The sequence below is a fragment of the Vulpes lagopus genome, chromosome 20 (genome assembly GCF_018345385.1).
Source record: "Vulpes lagopus strain Blue_001 chromosome 20, ASM1834538v1, whole genome shotgun sequence".
NCBI classification, from domain to species: domain Eukaryota; kingdom Metazoa; phylum Chordata; class Mammalia; order Carnivora; family Canidae; genus Vulpes; species Vulpes lagopus.
Window position 1 is genome coordinate 886,180 of NC_054843.1, and position 19,751 is coordinate 905,930.

The 19,751-nt window shown below is 69.5% G+C and overlaps 1 protein-coding gene across 9 annotated transcripts in view; it reads right to left on the minus strand.

Moving 5' to 3' along the window:
- The window catches only part of COL18A1 (collagen type XVIII alpha 1 chain), a 74,761-nt gene that overhangs the window by 11,527 nt on the left and 43,483 nt on the right, over window positions 1–19,751 (minus strand). For all 9 annotated transcript variants that reach the window (XM_041735261.1, XM_041735258.1, XM_041735257.1 and 6 more), the window contains exons 2-21: window positions 17,317–17,861; window positions 11,955–12,041; window positions 11,279–11,326; window positions 9,772–9,901; window positions 8,931–9,001; window positions 8,612–8,731; window positions 8,319–8,345; window positions 6,141–6,203; window positions 5,948–6,034; window positions 5,488–5,541; window positions 5,241–5,399; window positions 4,591–4,653; window positions 4,014–4,040; window positions 3,030–3,161; window positions 2,642–2,704; window positions 2,316–2,342; window positions 1,692–1,727; window positions 879–950; window positions 616–651; window positions 275–364 (exon numbers count right to left, since the gene is read on the minus strand). In XM_041735261.1, the coding sequence (XP_041591195.1) occupies window positions 275–364; window positions 616–651; window positions 879–950; window positions 1,692–1,727; window positions 2,316–2,342; window positions 2,642–2,704; window positions 3,030–3,161; window positions 4,014–4,040; window positions 4,591–4,653; window positions 5,241–5,399; window positions 5,488–5,541; window positions 5,948–6,034; window positions 6,141–6,203; window positions 8,319–8,345; window positions 8,612–8,731; window positions 8,931–9,001; window positions 9,772–9,901; window positions 11,279–11,326; window positions 11,955–12,041; window positions 17,317–17,861 (1,937 nt within the window). The remainder of the gene's footprint in view (window positions 1–274; window positions 365–615; window positions 652–878; window positions 951–1,691; window positions 1,728–2,315; window positions 2,343–2,641; window positions 2,705–3,029; window positions 3,162–4,013; window positions 4,041–4,590; window positions 4,654–5,240; window positions 5,400–5,487; window positions 5,542–5,947; window positions 6,035–6,140; window positions 6,204–8,318; window positions 8,346–8,611; window positions 8,732–8,930; window positions 9,002–9,771; window positions 9,902–11,278; window positions 11,327–11,954; window positions 12,042–17,316; window positions 17,862–19,751) is intronic.

Sequence of the window (19,751 nt, forward strand, 5' to 3'; positions counted from 1 at the left end):
GGGGCTCGGGGGGTCGGGGGACAGGGGGCACCTTGTTCCGGGTGGATTTTCTGCTACAGAACCTGCGTTTCTCCCCGGACACCCAACCTCGTATTTTTCTTGTCTTTTAAATAATTTAAAAATCTCACCAGGATGAGACACGGTCACTGGTTCTGAGTACGACCAACAGACCGTGAGCCCCGGCGTCTTTGGGGGTCACCCTAGGTGGGCAGCGCCAGCGGCCCGGGGACTCAGGGCGTGCTGTGGGGCCGGAGCAGCGGGGAGGGGGCCTTACCTCCTGCTCCGACACGTAGACGACGGGCCCCGGGGGTCCGGGGGGTCCAGGGAGCCCAGGCTGCCCCACTCCGTCCCTCCCTGGCTCGCCCTGGAAGACAAAGCCAGCGTCGGGCACTCAGATGGCTTGGGGGGGGCCTCTGGAAGGGACCCCCAAGCCCACCCAGCGTTAGAGGGGTTCCCGGAGCCCATCGGGTGTGGGGAGGCGCCTGGGGCTGAGGGCAGAGACGTGAAGGTCTCTGCCCAGGTCTCCAAGGCCACGCCGGTGGCACGGGGTTGGGGGGCAGCCCCGAGGCCTGGCCATGCACCTGCCCTGCCTGGGAACCCCGAGCCCCGACTCACTTTCTCTCCCTGGGTCCCTTTTTCTCCTTTGGGTCCCTGCAGAGATGGGAAGGAAACAGGTCACCTGCACAGAACGGAGCCGCCTCCCCGGCCGCGGACCACCAGCACCGGCACCCCCCGCCCACGTCCCACGGACCCCTTGGGGTACGGAAAACTGGTCGGGAGCCCCCGGAGACCACACAGAGGCACCAGCTTCCTCAGAGCAGCTCCTGTGGGGCTGTCCCCCCCCCCACGCGGCCCCCATGGCCCCCCTAGGGAGTCACCTGCACTCCGGCCGTGCCCTCTCTGCCAGGGAGGCCGGGGAACCCGGGAGGCCCATCTGCACCGACTTCTCCCTGGACCACACGGGGGGAGATGAGGGTCAGCCCCCCGCCCGGCAAACCCTGCTGTCGGTCAGCAGCTCGTACCCCGAGGGCGAGGGGCAGAGAGGAGGGGGCCCCGGGGGATGGACTCGTGTGGTTCCCCAGACTCACACTGGCAGGAGGAAGCCTATCCTGTGGCCTGGGGTGGGGGTGTCCTGGGGTGTCAGGGGTCAGGTGTCCTGGGGCAGGGGTACCCTAGGGGGCCAGTGTCCTGGGGTCAGTGTCCTGGGGTCAGTGTCCTGGGGGTCAGTGTCCTCGGGGGGAGCAGTGTCCTGGGGTCAGTGTCCTGGGGAGTCAGTGTCCTGGGGTCAATGTCCTGGGGGTGGTCAGTGTCCTGGGGGGGTGTCCTGGGGAGGCAGTGTCCTGGGGTCAGTGTCCTGGGGAGTGTCCTGGGGTCAGTGTCCTGGGGAGTCAGTGTCCTGGGGTCAGTGTCCTGGGGGTGGTCAGTGTCCTGGGGGGCAGTGTCCTGGAAGCTGCCCCGGGGGCGGGTGCCCCTGGAATAACCCTGGACCCTAAGGAATGAAGCTGAGCCCAGACAGCAGGAGCAGAGGGAGCAGGACCCCGAGTCTGGCCTTGGAGGTCACCGAGCAACCTCATCCCGAGGCTCTGTGGCTCCGGGGGGACGGGGCGATGGGGCGATGGGGGCCCCGCCCCGCTCCCGACCTGGGCTGCTCAGGTCACTCATTTCCCGAACCCGAGACCAGGCTCTCTTACCTTGGCGCCCGGTGGTCCCGCTATCCCAGGGTCCCCCTAAAGTGGGAGAGGCGCCCCGTGAGCATGGAGCACGGCAGCCCACCCTGCACGGGGTGCCCACCCCCCAGACCCCCCCACGCGGCCCAGAGCGGGGATCCGGGGCCCCCTCAGCGCACGCAGCCCAGACTGTTCCAGAAGCTGCATCATCTGTTGGCCCAGGAGCGGCCCCCCCGGATTTAAGAATAACGTGTCTCTCGACAGCGCGACCCCTGAGCCGACCCGGGTGTCCCAGGTCACACCTCCTAAGAGGATCTTCGTGAAGGAAGGCTCCGCGACACCCTGCGGTGGACACTGACCGCCTGGAACCCGCGGGTGTGGGAGCACGGCGTGCCCCGGGGGCGCCCTCGGGGGGCGGGGAGGGCTGGGGTCCCCAGGGCAGGGGGGGAGCAGAGGGCCCAGCAGGGAGGCGGGCGGGGTCCGGTTCCCGTGTCCCCCGGGTCGGCATCGCCCCTCGGTGCGTGAAGCCAGGGACACAGGCCCCCCAGCACCGAGCCTGGGGAGGGGGGCGCGTGACAGGCGGTTCCCCTTGGGCTCCTCAGGCCCCTGAACCCGCAGGTGCTGCGGAGGGCGGGCGCGCTCACTGACCTTGACCCCGGGCAGGCCTGGAGGTCCCTGTGGGGCAGAGAGGGGACACAGCCTGAGCCCCGCAGCGGGGGACACGGCCAGGCCCAGCGCAGCCGGCGCTCCGGGGGCCGGGGGGTCTGTCCTGGGCACCGTGGGGACCGTCGGCTGCACGTGGGCCCGTCCCCGCCGGTGCCCGGCAGCTCAGGGCCACCCCCACAGACCAGGAACCTTTAATATTTAATTTTGGCGGCAAGGCCGGTCGAGCTCATCAGTGCACGGAGATCCCCAGCGTGGACGGCACCCGGGCGCCAGCGGACGTGTCCCCCCACACCCCCCCAGGGCCATACCTGCGGCCCGCTGGCTCCGTGCGCCGTCGACCAGAAGGGTTCCCCCGAGCCTTCCATGTCAACCTGCGGGAGCACATGCAGGGCGCTCGGGCCACGGCCTCTCGTGGGAAGAGACCCCTCACGGCCCGGGGGCAGGGACCCCGCTGGGTGGGCGTGAGCTCAGCCCTCCTAGGCCGGAGCACGTGCGGGGGTCCCCTGGCCGTCCGCTGTGTCCCCCCCGGCCCTGAGTGGTGACCACCTGCGGCAACAGGGGGCTGCTCCTTCCCACGGACGCAGTTGGGGGTCAGCAGGGCTCCCCGGGGAGCTCGTGGCTCGGATGGGGCCGGGGAGCGTCCCATCAGCGGGGGTGCCCGGGGCTTTCTGCGGGGACGGGGCCACTGGTACTCACAAACCCTGCGGCCAGTCCTGGTCCCGGTGGCCCCGGCGGTCCGGGGGGCCCTGGTGGTCCAGCCGGCCCCGGGGCTCCTGCCAAGCCGCTCTCCCCCGGAAGGCCGACGGGGCCGGGGTCACCCTTGCTTCCCTGCAGGGTGGGGAGACCGGGCGTCAGCACTTGCGGCCGTCAGCGTGTCGGCTCAGCCCAGGGCACCCCCCGCACCCCCGTGCACCCCCGTCCCCCTGTGCTGTTCCGAACCTGAAAAGCCAAACACAGGACTGACATTTCCCAAAACAAACCCAACAGGGGGTGATTTTATTCACTTTAAAAACGAGCAGCCAAGGGTGAGCGTGTGTGGCGACCAGACGGACGGACACGGCCTCCCCGCAGAAGCCGCTCCCCGCGGGCCGCCCTGACCACACGCTCCTCCAGGGTCACGTGAGCGGAGGCAACACCTGCCGCGTGGTGACCCTGGTGGACGGCGGGACCCGAGGGGCCGGACCCAATCGCAGCCGCGGCCCTGACCCTTATCTGCCCGGGACTGTCGGGGCAGCAAGAAATGAACTATTTTGCTGAGTCAAACAAATAAAAATGAAAACAAAGCAACAGAGGGAGCCCCCCCACGCCCCCCCGCCCCAACCCTCCTTCTAGGCCTCGTGCCCTGGTGCCCGGGGAGCACAGAGCATGCCTGGGGGAGGGGGCGGGGAGGAGCCGGGGGTGGGGGGGCGGGAGGGCCTGAGGGTCCAGGACGCCTCGGACAGCGCGGGCCCCGCCCAGCAGCTAGCGAGCAGGGCAGGGAAGTGGGGATCCGCGGGGGCCGCCGTGCAGGGGGCGGGCTGGCGCAGGGCGAGTCCTGAGGCGGGCGCTCCGGCCCACCCGACCCCACCTGGCGTCCCCTGCAAACCTGCAAACGAGGGACACGGACCCCCGCCCCCACCCCACCCGCGCAGCAGCACGACCCTGCCCTGTCAGGGGGCAGCTAGGGGGTCTCGCCTGTACCTTAGGTCCTGGGGCGCCCGCGTCACCCTGCGGGAGAGAGGACGACCGCTCAGACGTGCAGCCAGCGAGAGAAGAGCAAACACTTTCAGTCGTTTCGTCCCGACCCGGGGAGCCTGCCTGAGCGCCGCGCCCCGAGACGTGAGTCCAGCGCTCCCAGCGTGCCGCTCTGGCCCGGGCACACCCGCGGGCTGTGGCCGTCGTCATCCCGTCCTGGCCGGCTGCCCCGGGGGCCGACGCCGCCGGGAGGACAGGCTCTAGTCTGCGAGCCCACAGCCCCACGGACGCGCCCCCCGCTCGGCCCCACGGAGCCCGGCCCCCACGGAGAGGACGGCACCAAGGACGGCACCACGGACGGCCCACGACCCCCCGGGTCATTCGCTGAACCACGTGGAAACCAGACCCCGGTTGTGACCAAAATTAGAACTTGAGCTAAATCTTCCAAACCCAGAGTCAGTGTTACTTGAAAACCCTTCGTGGGGGCGGCCTCCGTGCGGCGTCCCCGGGCGTGGGGGGCGCACCCCGGGCTCCGTCGCCCCCTGGCCCCTATACGGTGCTGCGGCCGCCCCCCCAGACTTACGGGGCTGCCTTTCGGGCCGGGCTTCCCTGGTCCTCCTTCTTTCCCCGGAGGGCCTGGCGGTCCCTGGGGGAGAGAAAAGCAGAGCGTGGGGCCCGGGGGATTCAGTCGCTGAAAGATTCCCGGGGCAGCGGGCGATCGCCTGGGCACGGGCACCTCCCGAGAACCCAGGGCGCCGGAATGTTCCGGAGACGCAGGACGGAGCCCAGGCCGGCAGGGCGCAGGCGGCTCGCTCCGGCTTCACACCTCTCTCCTTTACTTGTGTTTGAGCGGATCCAACGGGGGGACGGTGAGAAGGGGGGCCCCTGGCCCTGCCCGGTCACCGCAGGGCACCACGTGTGCTGAATCGAACGCCCGCGTGTGTCGCCGTGCAAACACCATGCAACGGGCACCCGGTTCACGTGGCAGCGGCACCGTGGGGCAGCGCAGGGCCCCTGGGTCCCCCAGGGCGTGAGCAGGGGCCACCCTCACCCTGGGACACCGCGGGCTGAACGGTCACTGAGCGGCCACCCAGGCTCCTCCCCGGGGCCCAGAGACAGGAGCCCCTCCTAAGAGGAGGGGGAGGACGTGGTGGGGCCGACGGTTCACCCCGACTCCAGGACGGGCTCGGGTGGGGACGGGGCAGCGAGGGGCTCCAGGGAGGCAGGCCTTACCGGGACGCCGGGAAGCCCAGGGGGCCCGTCCCGCCCGGGGACACCAGGAAGGCCTGCGGGGCCTGGGACGTCCGAGCTGTTCATCCCGAAGCGGCCTGGCTCTCCGGGCAGGCCTGGGACGCCGGGGGGCCCGGGGGGGCCGGGGAAGCCTCTGGGGCCCTGGACGTGGAGAAACAGGCGACGGTTAAAGCGGCACCTGCAGAGGATGGCCCCACCCCCACCCGGGCGCCCGCCCACGGACACTCACCCGGAGGCTCTCCAGGTCACCGCCGAACCCGGACCCCTCCATGTCAATGAAGGTCTGGGGGAAGGAGCCCACGGACACGTCACTGGGAGCTCAGGCCACCCCCCGGGCCTCCCCTCTCCTGAGGCCAGCAGGTGGGGGCCCGCCCCTGCCCGGAGCTCATGGGGCGCGCTGTGCACACGGGCAGCAGTCGGGAGGTTTCCAGCAAGAGGCCGAAGCGGGGAGTGGACGCGGCCCCTGAACGGAAGGAGCCAGAGCCAGGCAGGCCCCACGGACCCGCATGGACCCCACGCCCTGCTGCGTGGACGGCGGGGAATGACTCCCAGACCCGGACACCCCCTTGGGAAGGCGGGAGTGAGCTGAAGGAGGTATGAGGAAGCCAAGCCGGGGACGGGGCGGAGGGTCCCTCCTCTGGGGACAGCGGGTGGCCCCCCTGCTGGAAGAGGCTGCAGCTGGGACTCACCAGCTTGTCGTGTCTGAAGGAGGGTCCTGGTGGCCCTGGAGGCCCTTGGGGTCCTGGGGGTCCTCTTGGCCCGACCCCAGGGTCGCCCTGGGGACAGAAGGCACCGGTTACGTCAGGGGGTGCGGTCCCACCACGGTCAGGGCTTGAGGACGTAACGCGCACGGCCCGCCGCCCGGCCCGCCCGGCCTCTCACCTTCTCGCCCTTGGGGCCCACGTCTCCCGGGGTTCCGGGGAAGCCCTGCGGCCCAGGGTCGCCCTGGAAGACAAGGACCAGCAGCTCCGTCAGAAGGCGCCTCTGTGCCGACCCCGCCCGCACCGCCGAAGACTCGCGGCCGGGACCCGCCGAGCCCCCGGAGGACGTCACGCAGGACCCGAGGTGGACGTGCCTGGGGATCGCCATGCGGACCCGCCCTAAACGCTGCGCTGTGGCCTCCCCGTGGGCATCCTCGGGGTCACCAGTGCTCTCTCCCGCTGGTGCGCATGCCTGAGTGTGTGCCTATGTGTGCACCTGTGTGTGCATGCGTGTGTGCACCCATGTGTGTGAATCTGCATGCGTGTATGTATGTGTATGTATGTGTATACCTGTGTGTACACCTGCTTGTGTGCACCTGCTTGTGTACCTGTGTGTGCGTGTGTGCGCACCTGCGTGTGTGCACCTGTGTGTGCACCTCCATGTATGCAGCTCTTGTGTGCACCTGTGTGTGCATCAGTTTGTGTGTGCACCTGCATGTGTATACCTGGGTGTGTGCACCTGCATGTGTGTGCTGCACCTGCGTGCACCTGCCTATATGTGTATACCTGTGTGTGTCGACCTGAGTGTGTGCACCTGCGTGTATACCTGTGTGCACCTGCTTCTGTGTGTACCTGTGTGTGTGCACGCATCTGCATGTGTATATGTATATACCTGTGTGCGAACCTGCTTGTGTGTGCACCTGGGTGTGCATGTGTGTGCACCTGTGTATGCACCTGAGTGTGTGTGCACCTGTGTGCGCTCCATGTATGCAGCTCTTGTGTACACCTGTGTGTGCATCAGCTTGTGTGTGTACCTGTGTGTATACCTGGGTGTGTGCACCTGTGTGTACACCTGCATGTGTGTGCTACACCTGCTTATGTGCACCCGTGTGTGCACCTCCTTGTGTACCTGTGTGCACCTGCATGTGCGTGTGCGTGCACCTGTGTGTGCACCTCCATGTATGCAGCTCTTGTGTGCACCTGTGTGTGCATCAGCTTGTGTGTGCACCTGCGTGTGTATACCTGGGTGTGTGCACCTGCGTGTGTGCACCTGCTTCTGTGTGTACCTGTGTGTGCACCTGGGCATCTGCATGTGTATATGTATATACCTGTGTGTGCACCTGCGTGTGCATGTGTGTACACCTGTGTATGCACCTGAGTGTGTGCGCCTGCTTGCGTGTGCTCCTGTGTATGCACCTAAGTGTCTGTGCCCCTGCATGTGTGCGCACCTGCATGTGTATGCACCTGCACGTGTACCTGCGTGTGCACCTGCGTGTGCATGTGTGTGCACCCAAGTGTGTGTACCTGCGTGTATGTATGTGTGTATACCTACACGTGTGCACCTGCGTGTGCATGGGTGCGAGGGGAGGCACTGTGGACTGAGCGCCTGCGCGGCTGCCGCTGGTGGGGTGGAGGTGGTGTGTGTTTGCGTGTCCACGGGCGCCGGGCACACTCGAGACTCTGGCTCGTTCGAGCGGAGCGAGCTGTCCCCGTCCCCACGTCCTGCGGGGTCCAGGCCGCCCGGGCTGAGCACTGGCTGGTGTCCTCAGCCCCCAGGACCCCGCAGGCGACCGCAGCACCGGGGACTCAGGGACGGCCTGGCCTCAGTAGGGAATATCCCTCCTGTCCTCCGCAGCATCCCAGACGCGGATGAGCGGTGTCAGGGGCACCGGGGCCGCCCTCCCGGGCTCCCTACTGGGCGCCGCCTGCGGGATCCCCCATCTCGCGGGCAACCTTCCCGCGTCACGTTATCAGCATCTGTGGCTTCCTAACAACCCAGACGCGGTGCTTTCCACCCAGACGCTCTATCTGCGGCGACTGCGGGCGGGTCTGCGCCGCCCCTCGCCCCCTCGCCCCCTCGCCCCCTCCCCACCCCTCAGGTGTTTGCTCCTCTAGGAGCCTGGAAGCTGCACCTTTTCTCTCCCCTTCCCGACCTGCAAGGAGCCTAACTCCCGGCACCCGGGCACAGCTGTGTTTCTATCAATAGGCTTGTATTTTCTCAGCGGGCGTTAAGCTGCATTTTCAAAACGGTTCATGTAGGAATCTGTGCGCTGTGTGGCGCTGACGGGGGGTCACGGGGAAGGGCCCTGAGGGTCTCACACACACGAGACAGGAACACCTGGCTCTGAAGCAAACTCACCGGCCTCCCGTCCTCACCGGGATCCCCCTGGAACGTGCAAGAGAACCGTCAGCGACCGCCCGACGCCCCGCGCCCGCCCGGTCTGAACAGAGACCCGCACCCGAGCCCCAAGCCCCACGGATGACCCGGGGAGGGACAGCGGCCCCCTGCCAGCCCCCCTGGCCGCCCTCCCCTCCTGGAGCGGCGAGGAAGCAGCCTCGGGGTCAGGGCCGCCCCAGGGTCTCCGTCCCGGGACCTGCTGCCCTGGCACCAGCACCCCGCCGGTGCCCGCCCGACCCACGGAAGGTGCTCACCGGCTCACCGTCCCTTCCAGGGGTGCCATCCTTCCCTGGCGGCCCTGGGGGGCCCGGGGGGCCCTGAGGCCCGGGTCCCGGCCATGCTTCAGGATTGTGCGCCGCAGGGCCTGTAGGAGCCTGGGGACGAGGAGGCGAGGGCACAGGCTGGGGCCGGCGGCTGCACCCCGCCGAGGCTGGGCCTGGTAACCCAGGGGCCCGCAGGGGACGTGCCGGCACAGGGCACACAGCGCCGGCCACGGGCTCCCGGAGCTCGGGTGAGTGGACTGAAGCACCGACCACCCTGGGGTCCGGGGAGGGGCCCGGGGAGGGGGCTCACCTCCTGCAGGCTGCCCCCAAGGCGTTGGGCGCTCTCTGTGGTGACTGTAGCCGAGCCGGGGAGGGTCCGAGCTGGGGAGGCAGAGGCGGCCGTCGGTCCCCAGAGCACGGCCAGGCTCCCCCGCTCCCGCCCCGACCCCAGGCTGCCCAGAGCCCAGCCGTGGCCCCGACATGCACCTGCCCACACCCAGGCCCACGTCACTCCTCTCCCTGGGCACCGGAGCTCGCCACATCTATCACCACCCCTCCGCCAGGAGGCACACGGCCCCGAGAGCGAGGACGTTTGCTGACACCAGATGCTCCCACTCAGGACGTGTCGGGTTGTAATCTACGGTGACCGACATGCACCCCGGCCCCCAGCAGGTCCACACCTGAGCCCCCTGAGCCCCTGCACCCCAGCCCCCACAGGTCCACCTGAGGCCCCTGAGCCCCTGCACCCTGGCCCCCACAGGTCCACCTGAGCCCCTGCCCCGCAGCCCACCCCGTAGACCTCCAGGGCCACAGGGAACGTCCCCGACCCCAGAGGCCGACCTGGGACGGGCCTGCTTCATGGACGTCCTGGGCAGAGGTGACCTGTGCAACCAGCTGTCCTGCAAAGCCAGCCCTGGGGCCTCCTGGCGAGCCCCCTGCACCCTCGCGACGGCCCCACCGACCCCCACCGGTGACACGAACATGAGAGACGGGACACAGAACACAGCGAGGCCAAGCTGTGGCTCCGGGCCGAGTCCCCTGGGGCCGTGGGGCCGGGCGGGCGCTGACCACTGCCCGGGCTGGGCTGGGCGTGTGTCCCCGATGGACGGGAGCCCCTCCGGCCCCGCACACCACCCACCGAACAGCCTTACCTCCCAACGGGGACGCCGTGGCTTCTTCCTCGATTTCTTCCGTTCTGGAATCTTCCACGTCCCTGCCTCCAGCCAAGGGCGGAGAAGTGACCGGGGGAGCCTCGGGGAGCTCGGCTTTGGGGAGCAGACCCTGGCAAAGGGTGAGGGTGGGAGAAGCAGCCCGTTACTCCGCACAGGCGGCCGTCCTGGGCGCGGGCACGGGCCAGTCTGTCCGTGGGGCGGTTCGCGCTGGCCGGTGCGAGCTCTACGGATTCTCAGAGACACGACAACAGCAGCAGGAGCTTCGTCCTGGGAGGACGCTCCGGGGCTCGCGCGCTGGCTTCTCCTAAACAGCCCGTGGGTCGGGGTCCCCGCGCCCCAAGCCTGGAGGTCTCCCTGCGGGCCAGGGAGGCTCGGGGCCCAGGACGGCCCGGTGACCCTCAAGCGCCCCAGCTCCTCCCCGGAGTCAGCGACCTGCCTGGCGGGGCTGGATCTACACCCCCGAGGGGGAAGGCTGGCCCCGGGGCACATGCAGCCCCAGGACGGGGCCCCAGGCACGGGGGCGCCTGAAGGCTCCTGCCACCGCCCGCCCCACCCTGGGCGGGAGCTCCGGTGACCCCACAAGGTCAGGGCACTCGGTGGCCGTTCTCCTGTGACCTGCCGGCCGCCAGGCCCCCCAGCTGACCCCCGGGCCCCCGCTGGCCTCCCGACATCCATGAGCCGCTGACCCCAAGGGAGCGGAGGCCCCGAGCGGCCACGGAGAGCAGGGTGGGGGGGGCGCCCTGGGAGGGCTGAGGCCAGTCCCCTGGCAGCAGGGAGGCCCCCAGCAGCAGGCCGGCCTGGCCTGAGGGCCGCAGGTCGGGGGCAGAGGGTGGAAATATGCGACCGCCCCGGGTCACCGGGGCCTCTAGTGCTAGCACGTCACGTCGCGGCCCTGGCACAGCCCGGGCGCCCTTCCCGTGGGGCCGCGTGCCTGGCTCTGGTTTGCAGCAGGGACGGGAGCTCGGTGGGGAAAGGGCCCACATCCCGCCGCAGGCCGCCGGACGCGGGCAGGGCCGTCACGGGCACCCAGGCCCACTGGGCGCCCTCCCAGCACTGCTCCAGCCACTGCAGGGCCAGGGGTCCCGGCGCCCTGGGAGGGAGGGGGTGGGGGCCACCCGTCCCTGCACGTGGGGCAAAAGCGGCCTTTTCCCTCCCATGTGCCGTGTTGGGTGGGGGGAGCCGGGAGAGCTCTGGTCTGGCCTCTGGAACCTTCCTCGCCGTGACCCCTGCCTGCTTTCCCTTCCGTGAGAGTTATAGACCCACCGGCCGGGCGGGAACGGGTCACCAAGGTCACCCAGGGACCCGGGTGGGGGGCGGGTGTTAGGATTAGAAACCGAACTGTAAATCCCTCGAGACAGAGCTACGGGGGCGCATCTCCCGGACGGGCCACCTGACCCCCGCGTCCCAGGCCCAGCTGGGAGCGTGTCCCACGCGTGCTCACCGGCCACACTGGCGGGACCCCAGGAGGGCGGCCCCGGGCACTCACCGACGGCTCCCGGTCGTCCTCCAGCCCGCTCCCGAAGTCTCCAGACACCTGAGGGCGGCAGGGGAGGAGCAGAGCGCCGGTGAGCACCCCTGTCCCCGCGGGGCCACCCGCGCCTCTTTCGACTTGTCCCCCTGCTCCCAGGACGCCGTGTGGGGGGACGGCCAGGGGACGGAAGCCCAGCATGGGGGGCTCCACGCACGGCTCTGCGACACAAGGCTGCGCAGGTGGACGGGCTGGCGGCGCTGAACAGGCGGCCGTGGGGACCGTGACCGGTCATCTCCCCCCCTGCTGGCGGCTGGCGCCTCACTGTGCACCCCGGGGTGGCGGGGGACACTCTGAGCTCTGGATCCCCCAGGACACCGGCTCCCTGCCCTCCGTCCCCCGCACCCGAGACCTGGATTTTCTTGTTTAGACCCCAGGCACGTGCACACGCACACACGCCGCACGCTCTGGCCACGAGCGACCGCGGGGCCCCGGCTCCTCCCGGTTGTTGGAGCTCCCGCCCGGATCCGCGGGAGCTCCCAGGGAGGGCTGGAGGCCCGGCGGCTCCTCCTGACGTTGCCGTTGATGAGGGCGTCCCCGGCTCGTGGCACCCGCACGAGCCCTCGAGCCCCCCTGTGGGGTTCCCGGCTGCCCCCGCCCTGTGCCTCCACCCTCCGGCCGCGGCCCCACTCACCCCGCCGCTGTCCTCGTCGTCCTCCTCCAGGCAGTGCAGGGGGCTCACGTGCGGGTCCCCGCGCACCCTCAGCTCCGCGATCATCCCCTGAGGCAGAGGGACAGGGGGTCACCGTGGGCTCCGGGATGGGGGGTGCACACCGGCCAGCACCCGGCTCGCAGCGAGAAGGTCTGGGACGGGGCTCCCGGAGCACCCACATGAGGCCGGGGAGGGAGGCCGGGCTCCCCGACGGCGCGGCGGGCGGCAGGACACGGGTCTCCCCACACCAAGGAGGGCCAGGGCCGTGGGGGGGGGGGGCGGAGGGGGCTGCCAGTGGGCGACCATGTGGGCAGCTCCCCCGTGACGCGCCCCAGGCTGAGGCCTGCACCCACAGGCCTGTTCCGGTGCTTCCTGTTCTCACTTGACGTCCTTCTCCGCGGGGACACTCTGGTGCTTCTCCCCCAAACCGAAGCCACACTTGGTGCATCCGGCCTGCGCGTCTGCACCGCCCTCGCGATAGGCCGTGGCCAGGCGGCCAGGGCTCCGGGGAAGGCGGGCTGCGCCCGCGCTACGGACCCCGAAATGCCCTTCAGGGCCGCCCCACACTGCAGGGGCCTCCTGGCCCTCCGGCCTGCACATGCCCCCTACGTTCTTCTGTTTCTTCCTCCCAATGGCCTCCAGACTCCCTCCATCGCCGACCCTGCACCCCGTGACCTTGCGGCCCCACAGCAACGAGGAGCACGTGACGACAACCCAACAACGCCCCGCGTGTCCCCATGAGCCCTGCGGGAGGGCTCCCCTTGCTTCCCAAAGCTGCCTCCTCCAGGAAGGCCCCCTGGATCCCTACCCAGGACGGTTAGACCCTCCAGGGGGGTGGCTCTGACCCTCTGCCCCCCCCACCTCCCTGCATTGGACAGCGAGGCCTGCAGGGCCGCATCCCATATCCCCGTGTGTGCACACGTGTCCATGTGTGTTGGACGTGCACACGTGCTCCTTCAGGCCCCGACACCTGCCCCTGGGAGGCCAAGGAGGGCTGGACCCAGGCCCCGAAGCCCTATGGTCCCCACGGGGCCCCAGCACGAGGAGAAGGACATGCTGAGGACACGGGCGGGAAGCGGTCGGATGCCGGTGCGTCATTTCCAGCCCGCGGGGCTTAGGCACCGACCCCTTGGCACGGACGCACACAGGGGCCGAGGCCACGGCAGCCGGCGCAGCTCGGGTCACCAACGGAGTCGCAGATGGGCTCTTCCCGAAGCTGGGCTGACCCGAGGGCGCTGAACACGGCGGCCACGGCGGGACCGTCTCCGTCACCGCTGTCCCCACCTAACCACGGTGTTTCAGGAGGTCGGAGACAGAGATGGCCCGAGGCCCCGGTCAAGGCCCAGAAGGCAGCTGCACCGGTTCTCAGCCGGGTCAGGATGGTTATGGGTTCTGGAAGTTTCTTTGGGGTGGCCGGGTGGTGTCCAGGCCTCGCGGCACTCCAGGGAAGCCGACGGACAGCAGCCAGGGTGGGGGCCCAGGGGGCAGGGGCAGGGGGGCGGCGTGCCGGGCCTGACCCCACGCAGGAGGGCGGCGGCCCCGCAGAGAGAGCACTGTCTGCCGGGGCCGGAGATCAGCCCCCGACGTTTCCAGGACACCAGCCACGGCCTGTGTCGACCCAGAGCCCACGGGGCCCGCCACGCAGCCGCCCTCGCCACCCCCGGCCCCTGCCACCCTGCAGCATCCCCACAAGCGCCAGGTCAGAGTGAGGCCAGCCCCCCTCACTGTGGTCACCGGGGATCCCTCCCCCCTGTGACCCCTGCAGGTAGAGGAGACGCAGCAGGGGGGACCAGCTGGGGCTCCAGGACCAGAGTCGTGGTCCGTGCCCCGCGGGGGAATCGGCTGTGGACGGGGCTGGGTACACGTGAGGAACGAGTGTCCTTCCTTCTAATTCTGGGATGTTCTGACCACCAGGGAGGGCGGCCAGGCTGCGTGGGAGGAGTGTGAGCTCTGTGGACGGGTCACGTGTGAATACATGTGCGTGTGGACAAACATGCAGGTGTGTGTGCATGTGGTGAGGGCAGGTGTGGGCGCACCTGTGTGCACGTGATCACTGCACTCCTCGGTGCATGGAGCAGGTGTGCATGTGGTGAGGGCACGTGTGAGAGAGCATGTCGGTGCATGTGAACCGTACGCACCTGCGTGCATGGAGTGTGCGTGCATGTGGTGACGTGTGAGGCCTGTGTGCATGTAAGCGAGTAGGCACCTGCGTGCCCTGAGCACGTGTATGCGTGAGCCTGTGTGTGGGAGCACGTGTGTGCACACCAGGAGCACGGCACACGCAGATGCCGCCCGCTGCCCGCAGGAGACACAGGCCACGCTGGCCTCACGGAGCAGGGCTCAGGTCGGGGGGGTGGGGGGCGGCGGCACGGGGCTGGGACGCAGGTGCTGGGATCGCCCGCCCTGCCAAAGGAGGGACGGGGTGGCCCCGCTGACACGCGTCCCCAGGTTTGGAGGCGCAGGGACGGCACAGGGCTGATGTTAGGTTCCAGAAGGTCGAGCTCTCCCTGGGGTGGCAGCGATGAGGGGGGCGCGGGCACTGCCGGCAGGTGGGGGCAGGGGACACACGTGCCCCCGCAGACCCGGCCCCGACCGACCAGCGCGGAAGGAGAGCCGGCCGCCGCTCCCCGAGGACACGTTAGTGGCGAAGACGTCGGTTGTGCAAAAGCCACAGCCCCGCCGGCAGCAGCCCACGGGCCGGGAGGCAGACGTTGTGAAACCCGGAGACGCCGCTGAGCTTCGCGAACAAAGGCCGCGGCAGCCGTGTCCTGTGGCTGCCACCGCGGGTGGTAGGGACCGTCACCCCCTGACGGCCTGGGGTGGGCTGCCCCCGACTCTCCGGGGAGGGCCGTGTCCTTGCTGCGGGGGGCCGAGTGAGCCTACAGGGGGGACCCCGCACTCCCGGCCCGACTCACCCCTGCCTCGCTCGGCTGCTCCGCCCTCCACCCTCCGCCCCCTCCCCACCCGGGGGCCTGGCCCGGGTCACAGCCCAGCCGCAGTGGTCACTGTCCCCCCCTCCCCAGGTCCCCGCGCTCCTTGCACTAGTGGCTTCTGACCACCTGCTTGCGTCAGGCCCTGACTGTTGGCACAAGAGCACTGGGCTCCTCCCGGCGGGGTCGCCTCGGGGCACGTTACTGTGTCACAGACGCTGCCGCTGTGGCCTCCCTCCTCCTACCGCAAGGAAAAGGGGCAGGCGCGCTTGTCCTAGAGACGGGGGCGGGTGCGGGTGCCGGCCTGGGGAATCTGGGCCCCTGACGACACGCTCCCGGCCTGCCCTGCACCGTCCCGGGCATCTGGCCTGCCCGTGGCTGGTGGGTGACCCCTCGGCTTCGGAGGACCAGGCGCTGCTTTGGTCCACAACGTGGCCACGGGGCCGCACACCGAGGCGGTCCCCCCTGCTGCATGGTGGCCCTCGGGCACAGTACGTGACCGGCCCGCGTGAGGTGCCACCGTGGAAGTAGGTAGGGACGTTCAGAGGCAGTGGGCCGGCAGCCGGCAGGCGCCCCAGTAACGGGCGGGAGCGCGGCCCCGGGGGACACCCGCCCCACGCTGGACTCGAGAGGAGGAAACCTGCAAAGCCCCGCTTTCCTGGGCAGACACGGCAGAGGCTCCGTGGGGCGCCGGGCGGGGGCGTGGGGGTGGGACGCCCGCTGCACCTCCCGGAGCCCGGTCGCACGAGTCACGGCGGGACCCTCGCCCCAAAAGTCTGGAGAGCCCGGGGCTGGGCTGGCCCCTCAGCCAGCTGCAATCGGACCAAACACCCACACGGAACATTCCTGAAGCCTCCAGTCGGGCCGCCAGGGGGCGGACGCAGGGCTCGGGAGGACGCGACTCGTGGGTGACATCAGCTGGGCCTCCAGCCGCCCCCCAGGGCCCACGGGGGGGGGGCCCACGCCCCGCTCCAGCCCCGTCTTCCCCACGCCCGAGGCTCGGCCGCCACGCTACACGCCACGGGCGTCTCCCACGTTACGGATCTCAACGGCTTGCGTGAAAAAGTGACAAGATAAAAAGGCAAAAAGCAAACGGGAGATAAAATTTACAGCGGACGGGACCGAGGACCGGTTCTCTCCTACAGAAAGAGCTTGGGACAAGCCAGTAAGAAGCCGTGGAACCGCCCAGAGCAAAGCCGCAAAGCACAGAAACAGGCCAGCCACAAAAGAACCAATTGTCTCCTTTTTTTAAGGAAAAAATTCGAATAACCAAGAATTGTGTGCAAAAATGAAAGTGTGTCTACGCCAGCAACCCAGGCACACACGTCCACACACCCGGACGGCGCGGGCCTGTGCGGACTGGTGACCGCGCCCTGTGTCGGGGACCCGCAGCCGCGCCCCGGGCCACCCCGTCCCCAGCCCCCTTGGCGCCCCGGGGAGACGCGACGACACCAGCCCTCCCGGCCCCCCCGGCCTCCTCCCAGTTCATCGTGCTTGAGGCTCAGCCTGAAAACACAAAGGGGCCCAGTGTGGTGTCCAGGCCCCGGTGGCCCGACCCCGAGGCTCAGAGCTCCCGAGGGGGGAAAGGTCGGCCACGCTGTCGCCGTCGCCGGCTGAGAACCTCACTCCTCAGGCCGCCCTTTGTCTGGGTGATGATTCACCTTGTCCCCCAGGGGCCGCCCCCTCGGGCCCACACGGGGACCCCGTCTGGACCACGTGGCAGGGCTGGTGCAGGGGCGGGTGGGGACCTGCGAACCGAGCCCGCGAGCGAGCGTGGGAGGCCGCGGCCCCGGGAGAGACCCCACCCGGGCTCCGGGATCTGCGTCCCGCGGAGAACAAGGCAGGGCCTGGGCCTGGGGGACGGGGCCTCCCCGAGGGCCGGGTGCAGGCCTGGGGCGACAGCCCTCGCGGCTCCCCAGCCGACTGCGTGGCGGCTGCAGGGGTCGGTGAAAATGAGGACGAGCAGCAGGTTGATGCAGGGGTGACGTGACCCCCCCCGAACCACCCCCAGCGCAGCGGGTGGGCGGCCTTCCCGCCAGGAAGACCCTCGTGGAGGGAGGTGCCCACGGGGCTCGGACAGCAGGGAAGAGCCTGACCTGTGAGGACCCTGGACGTCCCCGGCTCCGCAGCACAAGGGGGTCAACGGCACCTGTCCCTGGAGCCCCCACCCCCCGGACAACCCCCACCCCCAGGGATGGCCCCCACGCCCCGGGGAAGCCCCCACCCCCAGGACGGCCTCCACCTCCGGACATAGTCCCCACCCCCGGTACGGCCCCAACCCCCAGGGCAGCCCCCACCTTGAGGGATGGCCCCCGACCCCAGGAACAGCCCCCACCCCCCAGGCGGCCCCCACCCCGGGGAACGGCCCCCACAGCCCAGGCGGCCCCCACCCTGGGGCGGCCGCGGTGGCTTACCTGGAACTTGTCGGGGTCCGCTCCTCCCGCTTGGGCCACGAACAGGCCGGCGCCGGGCTCCAGCTGCAGGCCCCCCGGGGAGCGCTCCAGGGGCACCCTCTGGAACAACTCGCAGTCCACGAACAGCGCCACCGTCGCGCCGTCCACGCTGAGCGCCAAGCGCGTCCACTGGCCGGTGAAGGCAGGCAGGCGGAAGCTGGCGGCCGTGCGGGTCGTGGCGGCCCCGGGCTCCGTGTACAGGAGCTGGACGTGCTGCTGCCCGTCACGCACACCCGACAGCTTCACACCCACGGAGACCACCGCCTGGGCCGCGTCCGTGATGGCAAACAGCACCCCCGGGCCCTCGGTGGCCGGCCGCACGTGCATGAGCAGCGAGAAGTCACGGAAAAACGGGCTGGGGACGTGGTACCGGGCCACCTGGCCGCTGTTGGCGTCCGGGCCGAAGACGAAGGCCGGCCCCACGTCGGGGTCGTCCACCTGGGTGACCTGCTGGGGCGGGGGCTCTCCCAGCAGCTGCAGGAGTCCCACCTCCGAGCCCCGACTCTCTGCAAAGAGGAGAAAGACCCCGGTGAGGCTGTGCCCGGGAGCAAGCAGGCAGGGCACCAGGGGGACACTGAGGCACGAGGGGCTCCGGGCCTGCCTCTACAGGCACCACGGACGGCCAGGACTTGTGGCCACGGGCCACCGTCCCTCTTTCCATGGACTCCCAGGCCCCAGGGGACGCAATAGGAACTGTTCCAACCAGGGGGCCAGAGGCCGTGGCTGCGCAGGGTGCCCCGTGAGCTCAGGACCGACAGCCCACGCGTGTGCTGGGACCCCAGCCCAGCCTCCACCCCCGGGACCACCCCACCTGGCCGCGGGCCTCAGTGGGCCTCAGCCACACGTCTGCAGGGCCACAGAGGGAAACCCTACAGCCCAGCGGCCCCGCAGGCTTATCCCCGTGAGGAGCCAGCCTGCACACAACTAAACCCTGGGGCAGATCAGGGCCCGGTGCTCGTGGTCTGAGCCTCTGCACACACTTGTAACACAGCCCACCAGGTGCCCAGCTCTGTCGGGGCCCTTGTGCGGTGTCCCTGCCCACCGTGTCGTGGAGTCCCAGCCCCAGCGGGTCCCTCTCGGGGTGACCCCCAGCACAGGGAGGTGGCGCAAGTCTAGGCTGGGGACACAGTACGGTGCCCAGCCTTCTCCCGCATATCTTGTCCTTCCAGGTGGGACCAGAAGGCTTCCTGGGCAGGCAGGGGACACCAGAGCCTGCGACCTTGGGCCAGGAGCATCAGGCGCTGGGCGCAGAGGGCAGGGTGATTTCCTGCCTGCGTGCCCACAGCCGGAGCCGGGAATCTGGGGCCACAGTGTGGCCAAGAGCCCCGACCCCAAGCCCCTTCTCTGAAGACCCTGGTGTGGTCCACCTGCAAGGGGAGAGTTACGTGGAGGAGACGCTCTCCAGGGAAGGGGCTTCTGGCGAGCGGGAGTCCTGAGGAGGGTGGTGGGTGGGTACCTGGGCTCTGGCCAGGTCAGAGCAGTGGGGAGAAATGCCAAACCCCAACTTCCTAAGGCAAGCTCCATCTTTCAAAGAGCTCTTGGAGACAGAACAATGAACACAGAGGAGAGCCCGGAGCCACGCAGGGCAGGAGCACATGCCCTTTGGGTCCCTCCCGGGGCTGGTGCGCCCGGGGTGGTGCTGGGCGTCCTGTCTCCCCTCTGCAGGGCCCTGACTTCCCACCAGCACCACCAGCCAGGGCCCCCCTAGCCTGCAGGCAAGACTCTCATCTCATGTCAAGTCAGTGCAGGCACAGCCTCGCTCCGGCAGCGGCCTGGCCTCAGGCCTAGGGAGCAGCGGGGAGCCTCACGGGAAGACCCCAGGCCCCGGGAAGACAGCCCCTGCTTGATGCTCAAAGTCAGATCCCCCCCTGCTGTGCACCCAGATGGCAGCTGCTGCGACGCCCTCTTCACATCACAAGTTCCCGGGGCTGAGGGTGCACTCGGGGAGACGTTCTGAGACTCAGGAACAGGACTCTGCCCAGCCTGCATGTCATGGCGCTGCCGTCCTGACTCAGCTGTGCCCAGAGTTAAACATGGGCTCGCCCACCACTGCCCTTCCTCCCAGGCAGCTACGAGTTCTCCAGACTGCTGTACAACGCAAGATGCAGCAGCCGTGGATGTCCTGGGCTGCAGGGCAACGGCACGCTACAAGGGCAGGCCCGGGTCCCCGGCGAGCCTCGGGCAGCTCCTCTTCCTCTCCACGAAAGTCCTCGTGGTTCCCATGGGGAGTAAGCGTCCAGATGCCACGGCCCAAAAATCACGGGTCCGCTGTCCAGTTGCAGGCACTGTGAGTGGAGGACGCGGTGCGGTCACCTCCCTGCAGAGCTCGTGGCAGCTGCTGCTCTGAAGGCCCTGGCCCAGCTGTCGTGGGCAGGGAACCAAGATCTCTCCAAAAA